Source organism: Penicillium chermesinum (assembly GCF_028974085.1).
Source record: "Penicillium chermesinum strain IBT 19713 chromosome Unknown utg000007l:1.0-2695246.0:1.0-2697696.0, whole genome shotgun sequence".
NCBI lineage: Eukaryota > Fungi > Ascomycota > Eurotiomycetes > Eurotiales > Aspergillaceae > Penicillium > Penicillium chermesinum.
The window spans coordinates 1,950,953-1,966,410 of record NW_026695317.1 but is presented as its reverse complement, the minus strand read 5'-3'; the positions used below and the strand labels follow the sequence as shown (position 1 = coordinate 1,966,410).

The 15,458-nt window shown below is 50.4% G+C and overlaps 6 protein-coding genes across 6 annotated transcripts; 3 read left to right on the top strand and 3 right to left on the bottom strand.

Moving 5' to 3' along the window:
* Window positions 1–681: 681 nt before the first annotated feature.
* On the top strand, window positions 682–3,217 carry N7468_009468 (putative G-patch domain protein; the record flags this gene model as incomplete). The annotated part of the gene is made up of 7 exons (XM_058478764.1): window positions 682–763; window positions 883–1,187; window positions 1,271–1,346; window positions 1,409–1,602; window positions 1,658–1,718; window positions 1,774–2,123; window positions 2,189–3,217. The coding sequence occupies 7 exons, from the start codon at window positions 682–684 to the stop codon at window positions 3,215–3,217; spliced, it is 2,097 nt and encodes a 698-aa protein (XP_058327094.1).
* A 538-nt stretch (window positions 3,218–3,755) lies between these two features.
* N7468_009467 (uncharacterized protein) lies at window positions 3,756–4,634 on the top strand (the record flags this gene model as incomplete). Its single annotated transcript, XM_058478763.1, has 1 exon — window positions 3,756–4,634. The coding sequence occupies one exon, from the start codon at window positions 3,756–3,758 to the stop codon at window positions 4,632–4,634; it is 879 nt and encodes a 292-aa protein (XP_058327093.1).
* A 1,296-nt stretch (window positions 4,635–5,930) lies between these two features.
* Window positions 5,931–6,545, bottom strand: N7468_009466 (uncharacterized protein; the record flags this gene model as incomplete). Its single annotated transcript, XM_058478762.1, has 1 exon — window positions 5,931–6,545. The coding sequence occupies one exon, from the start codon at window positions 6,543–6,545 to the stop codon at window positions 5,931–5,933; it is 615 nt and encodes a 204-aa protein (XP_058327092.1).
* A 402-nt stretch (window positions 6,546–6,947) lies between these two features.
* On the top strand, window positions 6,948–8,680 carry N7468_009465 (Zn(II)2Cys6 transcription factor domain-containing protein; the record flags this gene model as incomplete). The annotated part of the gene is made up of 4 exons (XM_058478761.1): window positions 6,948–7,007; window positions 7,062–7,880; window positions 7,933–8,228; window positions 8,311–8,680. 4 exons carry the CDS (start codon window positions 6,948–6,950, stop codon window positions 8,678–8,680), a joined length of 1,545 nt encoding a protein of 514 aa, XP_058327091.1.
* A 379-nt stretch (window positions 8,681–9,059) lies between these two features.
* N7468_009464 (DUF3433 domain-containing protein) lies at window positions 9,060–11,591 on the bottom strand (the record flags this gene model as incomplete). The annotated part of the gene is made up of 3 exons (XM_058478760.1): window positions 9,060–10,345; window positions 10,441–11,469; window positions 11,543–11,591. The coding sequence occupies 3 exons, from the start codon at window positions 11,589–11,591 to the stop codon at window positions 9,060–9,062; spliced, it is 2,364 nt and encodes a 787-aa protein (XP_058327090.1).
* An 825-nt stretch (window positions 11,592–12,416) lies between these two features.
* On the bottom strand, window positions 12,417–14,973 carry N7468_009463 (NAD(P)/FAD-dependent oxidoreductase; the record flags this gene model as incomplete). The annotated part of the gene is made up of 4 exons (XM_058478759.1): window positions 12,417–12,871; window positions 13,430–13,977; window positions 14,038–14,740; window positions 14,793–14,973. 4 exons carry the CDS (start codon window positions 14,971–14,973, stop codon window positions 12,417–12,419), a joined length of 1,887 nt encoding a protein of 628 aa, XP_058327089.1.
* Between the last annotated feature and the right edge of the window lie 485 nt (window positions 14,974–15,458).

Here is a 15,458-nt window from a genome sequence, read left to right as displayed (position 1 = left end):
AACGTCGGGCTCTGAGAGGTGCTTCTGCTGTAGGGATAGGCTGGTTGTGGTGGGTTACGCTGGATCGAATACACGAGACAACTGTCCATTCATAGTCACCGTGCAAGCCAATGGCCAATTCGTATGTTTAATTGCCTTCCGAGTGGGGACATCCCCCACCCTAGTGCGTGGTGGTGCTGACGATGATGCAACATTGGAGCTATGCCCTTGACTTGCATTCTGTTCGCCTCTTAGCTCTGTAGCATAGATAGATAAACAAATATAATATATACATATTTTTTAAGATAGTTGTTCCTCCGCTCTCTTCGAGTTTGAAATAGGTTCTTCAGCCGTATGGTATTAGAATCGATGTTTATCGCCCAGATATTGTGCGCGTCGTACCTGTGGAGCCACCTAAAATAGATAGTACGTCTCTCAAAATGAAATACTAAAAGTGCACTCTCACCTTGTCAAGTCCTAGTAGACTCATAGGTAATGAACCAGTGCCACTAAATGATGAGCTATTTAATCTTGATTTTCTGTGCAAATCTATTTCTTGACAATAATCGTCCAGTCAAACAATGAAAACCACAGAGACGAACGGTGAGAAGGGCGGTGTACCGTCGCAGTTCTGCCGGTCGTGTATACATAGCTTCGCCTTCGGAGGTTTCTCCTTCACTTGTGCATTCCCCACATTTCAACATGGTTCGTCCGTACTCAGACAGCCACCGGGGCTACCCAGGCCCCCGTCGAGGGGGTAACTCCCGAGACAATCGAGACGGCCGTATGTATGACGATCGAGAGCGATCGCGATCACCCGGTATAGTCCTCCTCCCCCGCATTCCGCTGTGTCGCATGCAACGGAGCTTTGGACCGCGACTAATGAAATCCCTGGGCATCTAGGCTACTCCCACTCTCATAACCAGCACAGAGATACTAGATATGATTACCCGAGAAACCGCGACGAGCAACATGGCTACAGAGATCTCGATCGCGAGGATCACGGGCGCCGAAGTTCGCGATCGCCCCATTCGCGACGTGGGAGGCAGCCATACCGCGACCGTGATGACGAGGGGTACAGATCCCCTCCATACAGTGGCAGTGGCAGCCCTAGTCGTGGTGGTGGTCACCGTGGATACGGCTATATGGGCCAAGAGAGCCGCGAGGTCCTGATCGAGGGATTTCCAATTGACATGACAGAGGACGACGTGAGCATTCCCCGCACGCAGCTTCGCAATATCATGTTTGATATCCTTTTGCACGCAGAAAGCTAATACTTGTTGCCGAATAGGTCATGCAGGAGCTTCGAAATGCCTACCACGTTAATGAGCTTGACGACCTCCGGATAATTCGAGACCGAGTGACAAGTGAGTGGACGCAGAGAACAAGAACACCATTTGACTCGAAAGCTGGCTAAACGCTGCTACAGGAGTATCGAAGCAGCTAGGCTTTCTACGATTCCGGTCGCTCGAGGAATCTCGAGAGTTCGTCAAGCGTAATCATCCTTCCATCTACCTATACGGCCCGACAGCTCAGCGCAGCACCAAAGTCCGTATTGCATACTGTCGCGAGAAGGAGGATCGCACACGCCCGAGGGATGAGCCGGATTGGCCTTGCCAGAATGTACGTGTCGTATCAAAAGCGCAGAAACTGGAGACGAGCTAATGCTATGGAATAGTGTGGTGTTTCCAATTACTCGACCCGCCAGAAGTGCTTTCGCTGTCATACTTATCGACCGGGTTTGTGACAACCCGCCCCGAATGAAACATCTTGGCGCTAACCTATCGTTACCAGAAGAACCTCCGGCAGGACCCTTTGGAATGCCTCCCCAAAAGGTTGTCAACAGCGGTGACAATGACGTCGCACTGGACAGCCAGCCATCTCAGTTCCTCCTTATTCGTGGGTTGGATGGGTCCGTCAGTGAAGAGTTACTTGCGAGAGGTGTTGCCAAGTTATATCGACCCGCCGCAGAAAGTCAAGAGGCGGGCTCAGTGACCTCAAAGAAAGGAGGCAAGGCAGCATCGGCTACTGGGGATGCTAATTTGGGTGCTAGAGAGGGCTCTATTAGACGTGTGCTGCTTGTGCGCGACCGCAGACTGAATGAAAGCTGGCGTTACGGATTTGCAGAATTCGCCGATATTACTGTAAGGCCATCCATGCCGGCTTGAGCTCCACTCCTGCTTGAATTTCACTGACGAAAACGAAACAGGATGCGCAAGCGGCACTTGCTCGATTCAATTCATTCGAGAGATTTACGATCTCATCTCGGCCAGTCATGATCAGCTACATTCATGCCGGCGTTTTCGTTCCTGTGATGGATTTCGAACCTACCAGTGATAAATTCACGTTTAGCCCCCTGATCAATCCTGCAATGAAGCTCAGGTATTGGGATGTCGGTGGATATGTGACTGAGCTTGAAGTGTCACCAGCCAAGGACGATGATCAGGGCAATACTACGACAACCGAAACGCCTGTCACAAAGCAGGAAAAAGCTCCCAAGGAGAAGGAAAAACCAAAGAAGCGAAAGGCCGAAGCCACAGGGAGCTCTAACCCAAAGAGACTTGCGATGCCGAGCGCTCTTAAATTCTGGAGTGATCGCCACGCAGAATTGCACGGCACCAAGGAGGGAGAAACACAGCCTGCGGACCAGCTTCAGGAGAAGTCTGCTCCTGTACAGTCTTATGCCGATCTCAACCGGAACTGCTGCTATCTATGCTTGCGCCAGTTTGAGTCTCCAGCTAAAGTCAATAGACATGAACGCCTCAGCCAGATGCACCGAGAGAACCTGAACAATCCAGAGCTCGTAAAGCGAGGAATTTTCAAGCTGGTCAAGCATGGAATTATCACTCCTCCTCAGAACTCAACCGAGTCCGAGTACCGGGACCGAGCAAAGGAACGCCGCCAAACCTATGGCCAGGTCGGCACAAGTGACCCACGACCCGGATATGAATCTGAACCTGAAGAAGCAGAGGAACCCCCATCTAACGTTCCATCCAAAGGGGCTGCTCTACTCAGCAAAATGGGCTGGTCAGAAGGGTCTGGTCTGGGAGCTCAAGGGACAGGTGTCACTGCCCCAATTGCCACCGAGGTATACGCTCAGGGTGTCGGGCTAGGAGCCCAAGGAGGCAAGCTGGGAGATGCCGTTGAAGAAGCGGGACGTAACACTCGCGGTCGCTACGATGAGTTCCTTGAGAAGACAAAAGAAAATGCTCGTCAGCGGTATGATAAAATGAGTTAGATAGACACAGTCGACGCAGGCGATGAACAAGTCCTGGTTGTACGATGGTTTTCGGAGACGAGGAAGAATGTAGTTCACTAGTGGTATGGTGGGATGAAAGAGTGGTAGTTGCTGGAAGCGAAGAGATATGCAGCTCACTAGTGAGTTGATCGATTAAAGGCATGAGCAAGACTGTGTTGTACGATAGTGATTCCCGGAATTGGAGACTCAGCCTTACGAACAGTTAACGAATTTCCCACGAGTATATTATCCAACATGTTGTCCTATAAACCTCTGCACAGTATAGGAAACGATCAGCGTTGGCCGAAGTCTGTCCCCGGAGACATCTCGGAAACATTCTACTGCGTCGGCCTCGAACTTAGGAAGACGCGACTTACAAATCGCCGTGCGCGAGATTGCGTCAGTTATCTTACCTGTAAAATATCCGAACAGACGAAAAGTTTCCGAAGCCAACATAAAAAGCCGGTTGTTGGCTTGTATCGGTAGTCCATCAGATCTACCATTTGAACCCACAAGACCTCAATCGAACAACCCCAAAATGCAATCTATGATCGCTCCCAAGCCCTGGCTACTATACGCCTACCCATGGCAGCCCTTCCCTCGGCGACTTATCATCTATCTCCGTGAAAGGTCTATACCAGCCTCGCTCGTGACCATCGTGCCTGTCTCCGACGTTCAAAATGGCGACCAAGCACCGCCAGAGTTCCCCGCTAGGCCTGCTGGAAGTCTCCCAATTCTTATGATTCCCCAGGGGAGCGACATATCTCCAAAATCTCCAGTCTTCGTGAAGCAATCGATTGCTATTATGGAATTTATTGACGAGCTATGTCTTGCCGGTCGATACGGATTTCCCAAACTACCCAACCCGCCAACCCTGCGCACCAACCTGTCCCTGAACATACCGCCTGGAGACGAAAAAGTAAATGCGATGCTTCTGAGAGCCAAACACAATGAGCTCCTGACGCTAGCAGCGGGTCTCACCGACGGCTGGAACCCTGTCCGCCTCTTCGGCTCCGGCGCTGGCACCCAGCGTATCCCAGCCGCCGCAAATGAGACGCTTCAATGGGTCCGACGCAACCTGATGAACATTGAGAACTGGATGGAAGAAAACGAGTATGACCCGACCGATCTACGCTGGGACAGCGGCAGCAAGAGGCCTGCTACCATTGCGGAGATCACGCTATTCCAGTTCTTCGAATTCACGCGGGACTGCTACGGGGTTGACATGACCGAGTTTGCCGGCGGGCAGTCGAAGGATGTTTACGGGCGTGATGCGAAGCAGGAGTCTCCGAATTTGAAGCTTTTCTTCAAGTCTTTCCTTAGTCGTCCTGGTTCCGCGAGGGAAGCGGACAAGGGTGAAGTGCCACCTGAGAAATTGGTGAAGGCGATGACAGACTGGTCTGAGGGTGTGTTCTAAGAGATCAGGTAGACGATACTCATTATGAGACGCAAAGTGATTCCAATTTCTACTGCTAGCATGAAATTAGCACTGACCATAGTGAAGACTCGTGTCCTGCCCGAGTCTCCTTTGGGTAACGGCAAACCTACTCCTGCTATGAGGCGGTGATTTAGCAATCTGCAATGGGCATATGATAGTGTGAAAAGACTTGGAATCAACTCCGATGGATCCTCAGTCGACTTTTTATTTTTTTTTTTATTTTTTTTTTTAGAAAATGGTCCAAATATGCCCCAATACTAAGGTGTATTCAATTCCGGAGGGTCATTGTCGAATAGGAACGAGATATCTTATAATTATAACAGAAAGCCGAAGAACCTCTATGTGATTTGGATAAAAGAATATTACTTGGCTACCTGGGCATGAACAGGGTTTGCTGCGGGTGCGTATGCAACCTCTTTCCACTGCCGTAGTTAACTAATGGACCCGACTTAGATCAATAGTACTGCGAATTCAGGTAGGAGGTGCCTTCAGAGCTTTTAAGTCAGGTACCGTGAACATGAGTGCGCTTGATTGGATGCGAAATTATACTAAGGTGAAGTAAATAGGGACATATATTTTTCCACCAGGTTAAAAGAGCCGATCCGCAAGGACGCAAATAATAAAAGTGGAAGGGGCGGGTGTCGAACCTAGGACCTCCGCGTTCCGGAAGTGGCAGTGGAAAATAATGGACACGGCCGATTTTGGCCTTCACACACGCACCCGAAAATCAATTTCTTTTTCACTGCATCGAGTTTGTAGATGTCAATAACAAAATAGTCAGGGGATAGTATAATTTTAGCACGCCGAATATGACTACAGGTTCCAAGAAGCAAAAAAATCGACGGCTCTGTCGAGTGTGGGGGTTCCAAATATTGAATAGAGGAGTATGTTGGGCAAACCACGGCATAATTTGGTAAAAGGCAAAATTAGGATTCCTGTACTAGTTTGTCCCACTCCTCACAATGGTTGGTGTGTACGTTCAATATAACCACTCGGGGTCTGTCTGACCGCCCAAATTTTAGTCGCCGCCCACCAATTTTCTGTCCATATTGAGCCTACATGCATATTGTCGCAAATCTCTACTTCTGCCTGAATTATTCTAGTGGAACACAGATCGCAATCAACGCACACCCAAAAGGAGGGTATTCTTGTACCAATTCAAGCCGAAATCTGTTCTCTTGGTATATGAAGTATGCATAATGTACAGTAGTGTCGTGAAACATGAGTAGAGTGTATCTTACAAGAGCATTATATGCTATACCCGGTGCATGCAACCTAATTCTTCTTCTCATCCGGGTTTCCTTCAGTCTGTCTCTTAGCCCGTTCAAGCTCCAACTGCTGCTCGAGCTGCTTCTGGAACCGGCCGCCCATCACGTTCGACACCCACTCGGTCACGTCCTTCTCAAGCTCCTCATCCGTCTTTGAACGCTCGGTAGAAGCTCCGCCGTCCATGGCCGCCCTCATCACTCGTCGCGCATCCTCCAAAGTGTTGATGTCGAGAGCATACATGACCGCTCCGGTGCTCATCATGCCGAACGAGAGGACGTTGATGGTGGCTAGATTCAGCGCCTCGAATGCTTCCGCTGCACCATTGACTTTGGGCTGGAAATAGACTGAGCTAGAGTAGTAGGGCGGGATGCACGCGATGAGCTTCTTCCGGTTTGCGCGCCTTGTGATGAGCAGTGAGAGAGTGAAGAAGGCGGCACCGCCGAAGAAGAGTTTGAGGTTTGTAGTATCGCGAGGAGCCGGAGGCTGGATGACTTGTGGGGGTTGCAATGACGGTAATGACTGTGTGGGTTTGGTTTGGTCTGTTGAAATACTCTTGTCTTGCGATTGGGTCTCGCCGGGGTCTGATTTGGAGCTGGAGCCCCAGCCAAAGAAGGACACCATTGCGATATTAGGAATGAATATTCGGAATGGCAGGTATTGACGCGATATTCCAGGTAAGTGGCTTCGAAGGAACCGAGCCTCGTCAGGCTAATTGCTGAAAATTCGCGGGATCAGCTCGACAATTCAATCGTGGAGATGGAGACGCTACGGTCATGTGACCGCGACGAGGGTCCTGTGGGGGCTCCAAGGGGACTGTGGGTATGCCAATACCACGAGATTGGCCATTCTCAGCCCTGATAGTCGCATCAACCGGCTTCTGATTGCAGGAAATTTAGGTCTTACATGCCAGAGGGCCTGGCTCACTGGCTCACTGCGATCTATCAATGATCCTTTGAAAGCTAGACGACTTAAGGGGATGATGCGAATGATCTTCAGCCCCCTTCCCAATCCATACCAGAAATCATGGTGTATAGCGGAAAGCCAAGCGCAGGGTGTCAAAACTGCCGGAAAAGGCATATCAAGGTAACTATGTTCCATCCAAGGCACACTCTCAGTAGGCTGACTTAAAAAAAAAAGTGTGATGAAGCGCGACCCCACTGCAAGGCGTGTACTAAAACAGGCCGCTCATGTCCGGGATACAAACATCCGTTCGATGTGGTATTACGCGACCAGACTTCATTCTTCATAGCGCCTTCCCCTACTGGTGTCAGGCTATCTCCTTCACCGAACGGCAAGTGTGATGCAAGCCAGCCATGGCGCGACCCAAACTCTACAGCATCGAAAAAGTCCACTGGAAGCAGCGTCTCCTTGGTGAAGGAGAGGCCTCCTGCTGACTATTGGCCTCGGTATCAGTCACCGAATGATCTCTATCTACCTCTCAAAAGTAATGTTCTCCCTTTGTTCTTTAATTCCTATCTGTACCTTCCAAAGGATCCCCATGTCCGAAATGGGTTCATGGAGTTTCTTCCAAATGTATATGCCGAAGCGAAGACTGATTCCCACCTCCATTCTGCGACGATGGCGGTGGCTTTCTTTGCCGTTGCCGCATGGACTGGTCAGAGCTCCTTGCTGAAATTATCTGAAAAGTATTTCACCAAGGCTCTACCAAAACTCCGAGACGCCTTGATATCAGAGGTGATTAATGAAGAGTACGACCTTATACTCACATCTATACTCCTGTTATCCACTTATGAGGTACTGTCCCTAATGCTACTTGCCGCGATTTGCTTCAGGCTAATGAGGGAAATTAAGGAATTCGCCGCTATGAAGGATTCGGTATTCCCTGCGAAGGCGCATTTGAAAGGAGCAGTGGCGCTGATAAACAGCAATAAAAGGGCTCCAGCGCATCAGACAGCCTCAACGTTTCCCCTGTACCAAGCTGTTCAGACTCATATTGTACGTCCTCAAGCCGCTCACCGGGTCCATACAAAGTGCTAATGATCTTCAGATAAAAACCACCCGCGGCCTGGCAAGTCCCATGGTCCCTAAACCTGAAATCTGGCCACTAGCTCAAGTCAATCCAACCCCATCGCCCCGAAATTTCCTCTCTACTGCTGCCTCCGCACTAGTGGAACTACGCCAAGCATGGGACGAAGTAAACGTTCGCCAACCTGACGAATCTGACTTGATATCCCTCCTCAACAAAGCCACCCAGGTCGACATCGGTCTAAATTTCATGGTCATACTGGCTGCCAGCACATTGGCTCCCTCAACGAGCAACAATAATCCCCCCCTCCGTCCGCGGTGCTGGAATCTACCGCAATCGATGCGACTGCTACAACGACATGTGGATCGGATCCACGTGGAATACATATCGCGATTGCAGGATGCTTGTCCAGAGCATCATGCTGAATTGTTTTCGCCTGTTGCCATCCAAAGACCCCGACGGAGTCAAATCTGCACAAGCGCAGAGCACCCTTCGATCACTTGCCGACGACGTCTGTGCCTCTGTGCCTTATTTCCTCGGGAGCCAGGTCCGGTCGGTGCGGATGGTGCCTGACCTTGTGGATTATCCGTATTCTGAGGATCGGCCTGTTACGTCGACGCATAAGATGTCGGCACCGCTTATGGGGCCGTGGCATATTTTCCCGTACTTGAGGAATTTGCAGACTTCCACTTTTGGCCTTCCACCGGAGCAGCTGAGCTGGATCGAGACGCAGTTGGAGAGGATTCTGGTCATATACTTCCAGCGCTGAGGCGTGGGTGGAGAGACCGTGTATGCCGAGCAATCCCTGATGTACTTATATAGCGCGAATTACTCGGGTAATAAAAGAAGACAAACTTAAACTCAAATATGACATTCAATAGTGATTTCTTGATAACTTCCCATTATATAGTCCATTATTATCAATTCTTGTCTACATAAATCGTATCTACCTAACTAGGACGTAAGTCAGCAACGCCGATGATGAATGCCCCACGGTGAGCATCAAAAGAAATGCCGCTATGTGATCCATCGAAATGGATATGCAAAAACCGAAAAACAAAGACAAGATGTTTCATGTCCGAATAAAGCGCTGAAGGGATATACAAGTCGTAAAAAAGCATAGGATGATCCGAAAAAGAACGGGGTGATCATTTCATAGACCCCGTAGTGATCAACATGTCGGTTCGCCCCGGGCGTTCGAACCGGTCGATACCGAGATGCTCCTTCCCGTCACGACCGACATAGATACCAAAGCCATACATAGGATACATTCGCTCCGTTGGAGGCGCAACAATCAGGCGAGTCACCAGATCCGTCTTGCTGCGCGGCTCACGAAGAAGCTTATCAGCGAGAAGCGGGGACTGATACAGAAAGCTCATCAGGTCTGCCAGGGTGGTAATGTCGTGTGGAAGATGGCGCCGGCGTCCCGGCCATATGGCCAGAAATGATAGGGCGTAGAGGGCGCAGAAGGCGACCAGGGCTTCGTATGCTGGCATCACGGCGGAAATTCGGATCTTGTCGTCGGATGGGAAATACAGGGCCATGAATACGCCACCCGCTAGGATGGGGATGGCGATCGAGACAAGGCTCATAAGCGATAACCAGGCGACTTTCCAGTGTCCGTTCATTATGGCCTGAATGGTTGTTTGAAGTGGCAGGCCAGCTGGATAGGCTAGCAGGATGCTCTTCTCCGCAGCTGCGCCCTCGGGAGCGGCGAGTTCGAAAAATGGCTGGAGTGCACGGTGGTAGACGTCGATTGGTTGCCAAGCGAGGAAAAGGAAATTGCCAATTAACGCTGGAATAAAGCTGTAGAGGAAGTTGGAGGCGGAAAATGCGTCGACTGACGGGAGGGTCGGGAGTCTGGGAAGAAAGCCCTTTTCGATGGCATCGTCGACGTAGCTGACGGTGACAAAAGCGATGAACAGGCCGAAGACTATTATTAACCACGCAATGACGAATTGTTTTCGCAGGAACCAAGGGGTCCATCTATACCGCGTGAATGGAGAGTACAATTGTTGATCATACGGGTCGTTCCCATGCTCGATATCGTAGCGCACCTGTGACAAGCCATGAGCCTGTCTGGCTTGGCCCTTGTCGATCTGATGGAGCGATGGAGTGTGGACCGGTGCGTCGACTTCTCCAATGCCATAGAAAACCTCTTGCTTCATGGATAGTTTCCAGTATCCCAGTCTGAGTACACGAGAGTCAAGAGACTCTTTGACTGATGGAACGGTCTCAGAATGCTCATAGTCATGGAGAATGTTCGAACGCTGGATAATGGAGATCAGATCTGCTAAGGAGACTGGATCCCACATCAGGCCAGTCCATCCACGCATGAATCGAAGGACGAGCGCGAGCAGCCCGACCGTCAGAAGACCATAGGAGGCAATCAAAGTCCACCCCACAGATTGGACGGAAGTCCACTTCCACGTTGCTTCCCCGTCAACAACAAAGTACTTCGCCTGAAAGAGACAGCTCAAAAGAGGTATCGCAAAGAAGTTTGAGAGCCAGATGGTAAATAGTGAAAACCCGAAGAGAAATTCTCCATGTCGAAAATGAGCCGTGTCGGGAGAATGAAGTTGCGGGAGAGAATGGGCAACTCCTGCAAGACTTTTCCCAGAGGCAACTCCGACGCCATAATAGCAAATGGTGCAATCCGATATACTGCGGCTTGGATAACAAAAGTCCAAATCACGATGGGAACTGCCAGTATCTGAGGGAGGAATTGCATCACAAAATAGCGACCTCCTCCCTTTCCGTCGTATCCCCAAATGCCCTGGTGTCGCTGAGACCAAGCATTGCAAAACGCGACCCCCGCAATCATTAGAAGACAGCATAACACAGCGAGCATCAAAGCCCATGGTCTGAGCACCAACGGTAGATAGTCCAGCTTAGGGTACAATAAGCTCTCTTCTGGAGGATCAACTGCAACAAACGACTCAGGGTCGACGGAGTTCGGTCTTTGCGGCAGAGCCTGCGGCGAGGGCGACTTGTAATTAGGCCGTTGGGGGAGTTCCATGTGCAACGGGGTCCTGGTCCGGGTAAAATAGCCTAGTCCTTCATCATAGACTAGCCGATCCGCGGGATAGTCATCTCTAGTGGAGATCGATCCCTCTCTTCGTCGGCCACTCTCATCGTGGGTCAGCTGGTTGATGGCGAACTGAACATATGGCGTATCATCCAAACCGGGAGTCGGTGCAGGCCCCGCATAGTCACTGGGCACCCGTCGCACTGTGCGATCAGATTTGGGACTGATGCGGGCGACTTGATCTTCTCCAAAGCGTACTGTGCTTGCAGTAGCTGACCGGGGATATGTTAGGCCCCCGGCCGCGGCAGGAGCTTGCTCTTGACGACTCGGCTGAGCAACTTCCGGTTGTGGTTGTCCTGGTACTGTTGGTGAAGACGCCTGCGATGATGCATGGGACTCCGGGGTGATGAATCGCATAGCCGTCACTTGGCTGTCCGGGCTTGAAGTCTGTCGATCTGAGAACGAATAGTAGTCGTCCGAAGCCGCAACAGACTGTGCTGATTCTGTGCGATAGACTTGAGGTCTGCTTGCTGCAAAAGGGTCAGACAAGAGCACTTCCGATGAAAAGCTTTCTTCCTGTGGGTGGGCTTCGTTTATACTTACAGTTCACGTTTCTTAGACTAAAGTTTCGTGGAGTGGGCGAGTCAGACATATCGCTGGAATCTGAGATGGGCGCGACAGTTCCACGCGAGGACGTCTAAATCAAATGCATTCCCCAAGGTTGGGAATTGGAGCTTCAGCTGTCAATGAGGACTCGAAACCTTTGGCTCGAGAAATGGAGTGGGCTTTTGTTTGGCTGATGCGTCGGGTAGTGGACAACCCAGCCTCCCCCAGCCACCCCACTCCCACCCAGCGTATAAAGCTCAATAAGGAGGATAAGACACGCTGACTATCAAAATCTGGGAAATTAATTGGGTGGGTTATAAAAAAAGAAAAATCAATTAATTTCTTGGGCAGGGTGAGCGGCCTGACGTTGCCGTTGAGCTGTCCGTGGGAGTGCCATACGCCCAATGTCCACCCGAATGGCCAGAGTGGGTATAGGTACCTGAAAGCTTGGCCCGCGTCTCCAGGCAACATGAGGTCCAAGTCAGAATGGAAATTGAATTATGTCTCATTGTATTCGATTCGATTTGCAACTACGGGGTATAGCTGTCGCAGACTGGGGAAGTCCTCGAAGCTAGTGGCCCGGCCCGCGTGTAACGAGCGCCCTCCTATCCGAGACCAAAATCAAAACATGACCCTAGAAATGTCCGAAAGCAGGGCCCGAGGATGCTAGTTTCGAGCGAGGCACGATTGGATCTCCAGGGGTATGGCAACGAGTATCAGTGTCCCTTGCTTTGCTAGCGGGTGTGGCTGGCCGCCTCCTCACCACCCGCCCCTTGAGATGAAACATGAGGGCTAAAAGCACTTAAGACACCAGCAACCCGAAGACTTTTCACCTTTTCTCCTCAGTCACTCTGGTGATTTTTGGACCGAACTATTCTTTAAATGTTTTAGTTCCCCAGATCCAGTGAAACACGGCTGAGAGGGAGTACACGTACTTGCGTATGTTTCCAGCGCCGCCAATACCCAGCTTGACGTACCGCTCTTGCTCTAGAGGCTGTGGATTATTCAAGGCTTCGTTCCTCTCATCCATCTGCCAGGATTGGTCGAAAGATCTGCAACACGTAAGTAGAGAGCGATCGTCTTCGGCGCGGCAGTTGCGCCTCTTCGGCCATGTCCACAGCGCTTGTAGGCAGAGCATATTGCGGAGAACACCTTTGCTTTCTGGATTTTCAAATCCTTGGTCCAGTTTGAGTAAAATAGCTATATTTGGTATTGCCGCCTGGAATTGGATCAAGCCGACAAAATCAAGACTGAAATGGATAGTCGTGATCTGAAGGGCCTTGTCTGTGAACCTGTAGGGGGCCCCTAGGCTTTGAAGAAGGGTGTCTGTGATATTTAGACTTATAGGACCAGAGGAAATTGATCCTTCCTGTCTCCAGCTCAACTCTCTCACCCGGACAGCGTGTCACCAATGTTCAATCAAAGTTGAAGATGACGCATGGCTACATAGGGCTAGTGAATTGCCCCTTTGCACAGAGAGATCCGAAGTTGTACCAGCCAAGTCGGGGCTAGAATAGCCAAGGGCATTTGGGTGTGACCTCGTTGCAACGGAGCTGTTGTCCGTGTAACCCACAGTTCCTGCAAAATCTTCAACTTCCCATCTCATGCAATGATAAAGGGCCCTGCCAATTGTGATGTGGCTAGCAGCTAGGCAGCAGGTGCGTGCAAAATCATCCAGTATGCTCCCGTTTATCCTTCAGATCTCTGATCCCATGAAACAAGCCTCAAGATCCATTGACACAAAGTCACTATATGAAATGTGATATAATGAGATCAAAAGCTTGATTTCTTTTTAGTCTATTGTATAGCAGCAAGAAGACCAGGAGACCCTCATATCATCTGCTCTAAATCGTGGATACCTCTAGAGGCTGCTCTTCTGGGTACCGAGGCTGTCGTCTCTGGTGAGAAGCTGATTCTGTAGAGCTCGTTCGCTGTGGGGACCTTCCATAATACTGTTAAAAGGCTTTTCCCCTTCAGGTAGGGTTCTCCATTGCCATGACTTGAGAAGGCTCTCCTCATCCTTCTTTCCTTCAATTCTATCCACAACGAACCGGCCCAAGTTAGGAAGGAACTTAAAGCCATGACCGCTCCCTCCTGTTGCTACCATGAGACCCTGGGCCCCGGGAACGAAATCGATGACGAAATGATTATCGAAGGTATCGGTATACCAACAAAGGCGTGTCTTGACCGGGCACGACCGCAATTCCGGGAGATAGTCGTCCACGAACCGACGAATTACCCCGGCAGACTGCTGAGGCAGTTTCTTTGTCGATTCCTGGGTCCATCTTGTGATCGGGACACTTCTGGCTTTGCCGTCTGCCTGGATCTGTGGGTTGGTATACTTGGTGCCACGGTAGCCAATCTTGATCTTGCCGCGGGGGTCCCTTGCAAACCCGTATAACCCTCCGGCAGCACCGTCCCGAATCTTGTATCTGCGAATGTTAGAATAAGAGATCAAACGCAATAGCATGAGCAGCGGAGGCGGCACGTACTTCCAGGTGGGAAAATTGGTAGGAGCAAACTTTTCCCACAACTCCTTATTTTCGGATGGGAGTTGGAAGATACTGACGCTTCCGCCGGTAGTTTCGCATATACCATCCAGCTGGGGGATCAGGGACGGCGTCCACCCTCCACATGCCATAATGGTCAAAGCAGCATGATGCTGTGCCTTGTCGGCTGTTTCAATACCAACAATCCTACCAGAACTAGGTTCACGGAGAAGCTGCACGAACTTCCCCGCCGGGTCACCCAGCACTAGCTTCACTCCGAGTAACTCTGCCTTGTATAAAGCAAAACGACAAGCGCGATCAGCGTACACCATGCCACCCCAAGTGTCTAATACTCCGTAGTTCTTCTCCAAGCTCCGGTTGAACGGGTTAATTGCAAACCCGAAGCCTGCGGCTTCAGCTCTTTTGATGTCATTGGGATCATTGGTCACGAATTGAGTATCTCCAAGGCCCGCTCGTTTCATCCCATCTATGCTTTGGATATCGAAGCTTGTCAAGCTTTCCTGGTCATTGACAGTCAAATTGCCATTTCTGCAGTAGATGATGTCCGAAGTGTTGAAGCCGGGGGGCAGAGTTTTTCCGCTCTGAATCTCTTCGTTCCACCGCGTGAATTGAGCGACCGAGTCTAACGCCAGCTCTTGGTATTCGACTTCAGACCCGTATGAGGCGCGCATAATCTTGTTCATGTCTAGCTTCCATGAGCGGATGAGATTGGCCATGGGAAACAACATGCTACTCACCGGCTGAAGCAGCATCACAGCCATTGTCGTAAGAGTACAAACTTTTCTTGTATGGCTGCTTATCAATGACCTTGACATCTTTGTAGCCGCTCTGAGCGAGATGAAGAGCCGTGCTGAGACCGAAAACACCAGCCCCGACTATCACAATTGGAGACTCTTTTGTGATAGGTGAGGGCTCCATGATTTGTGTCTCAATGATATTTTGTCGTGATGATTTCAGCTTTAATCGGGGGATGTGTGATTTCCGTCTTGAAGGCCACCTTTGGCCAGCTGCTTAAATACATCTCTATCGCCCGAGTCCCGACAATTGTCCAGTCTGAGTAATCAGATGCAGTGGAGAGCACTAAAAGCTTCATTGGCTGAGCGGATGTTACCGAAAAGCCCAGATACCACGGTCTCCAATTCTGCGTCTTTTTCTATTGGTCGCTCGTATTCTTCCGGGCAGTTCTTGGAGAACCGGCGGCCGATAGCTGTCGTCCGGATGAGCGTGCCCCTCTTAGATAGAGGCGGCAATATTCCGACAGCAACAGTGCCACAGCTCATGAGCCTCCTAGGATCATCTTTACATGGAACTGTTCATGGATTTCCAATTTCTACTACCCCTCGCATATACACACAAAGTCACATGATTCTAAGGGTATCAACATAGGTGTCGACAGCCTTGAA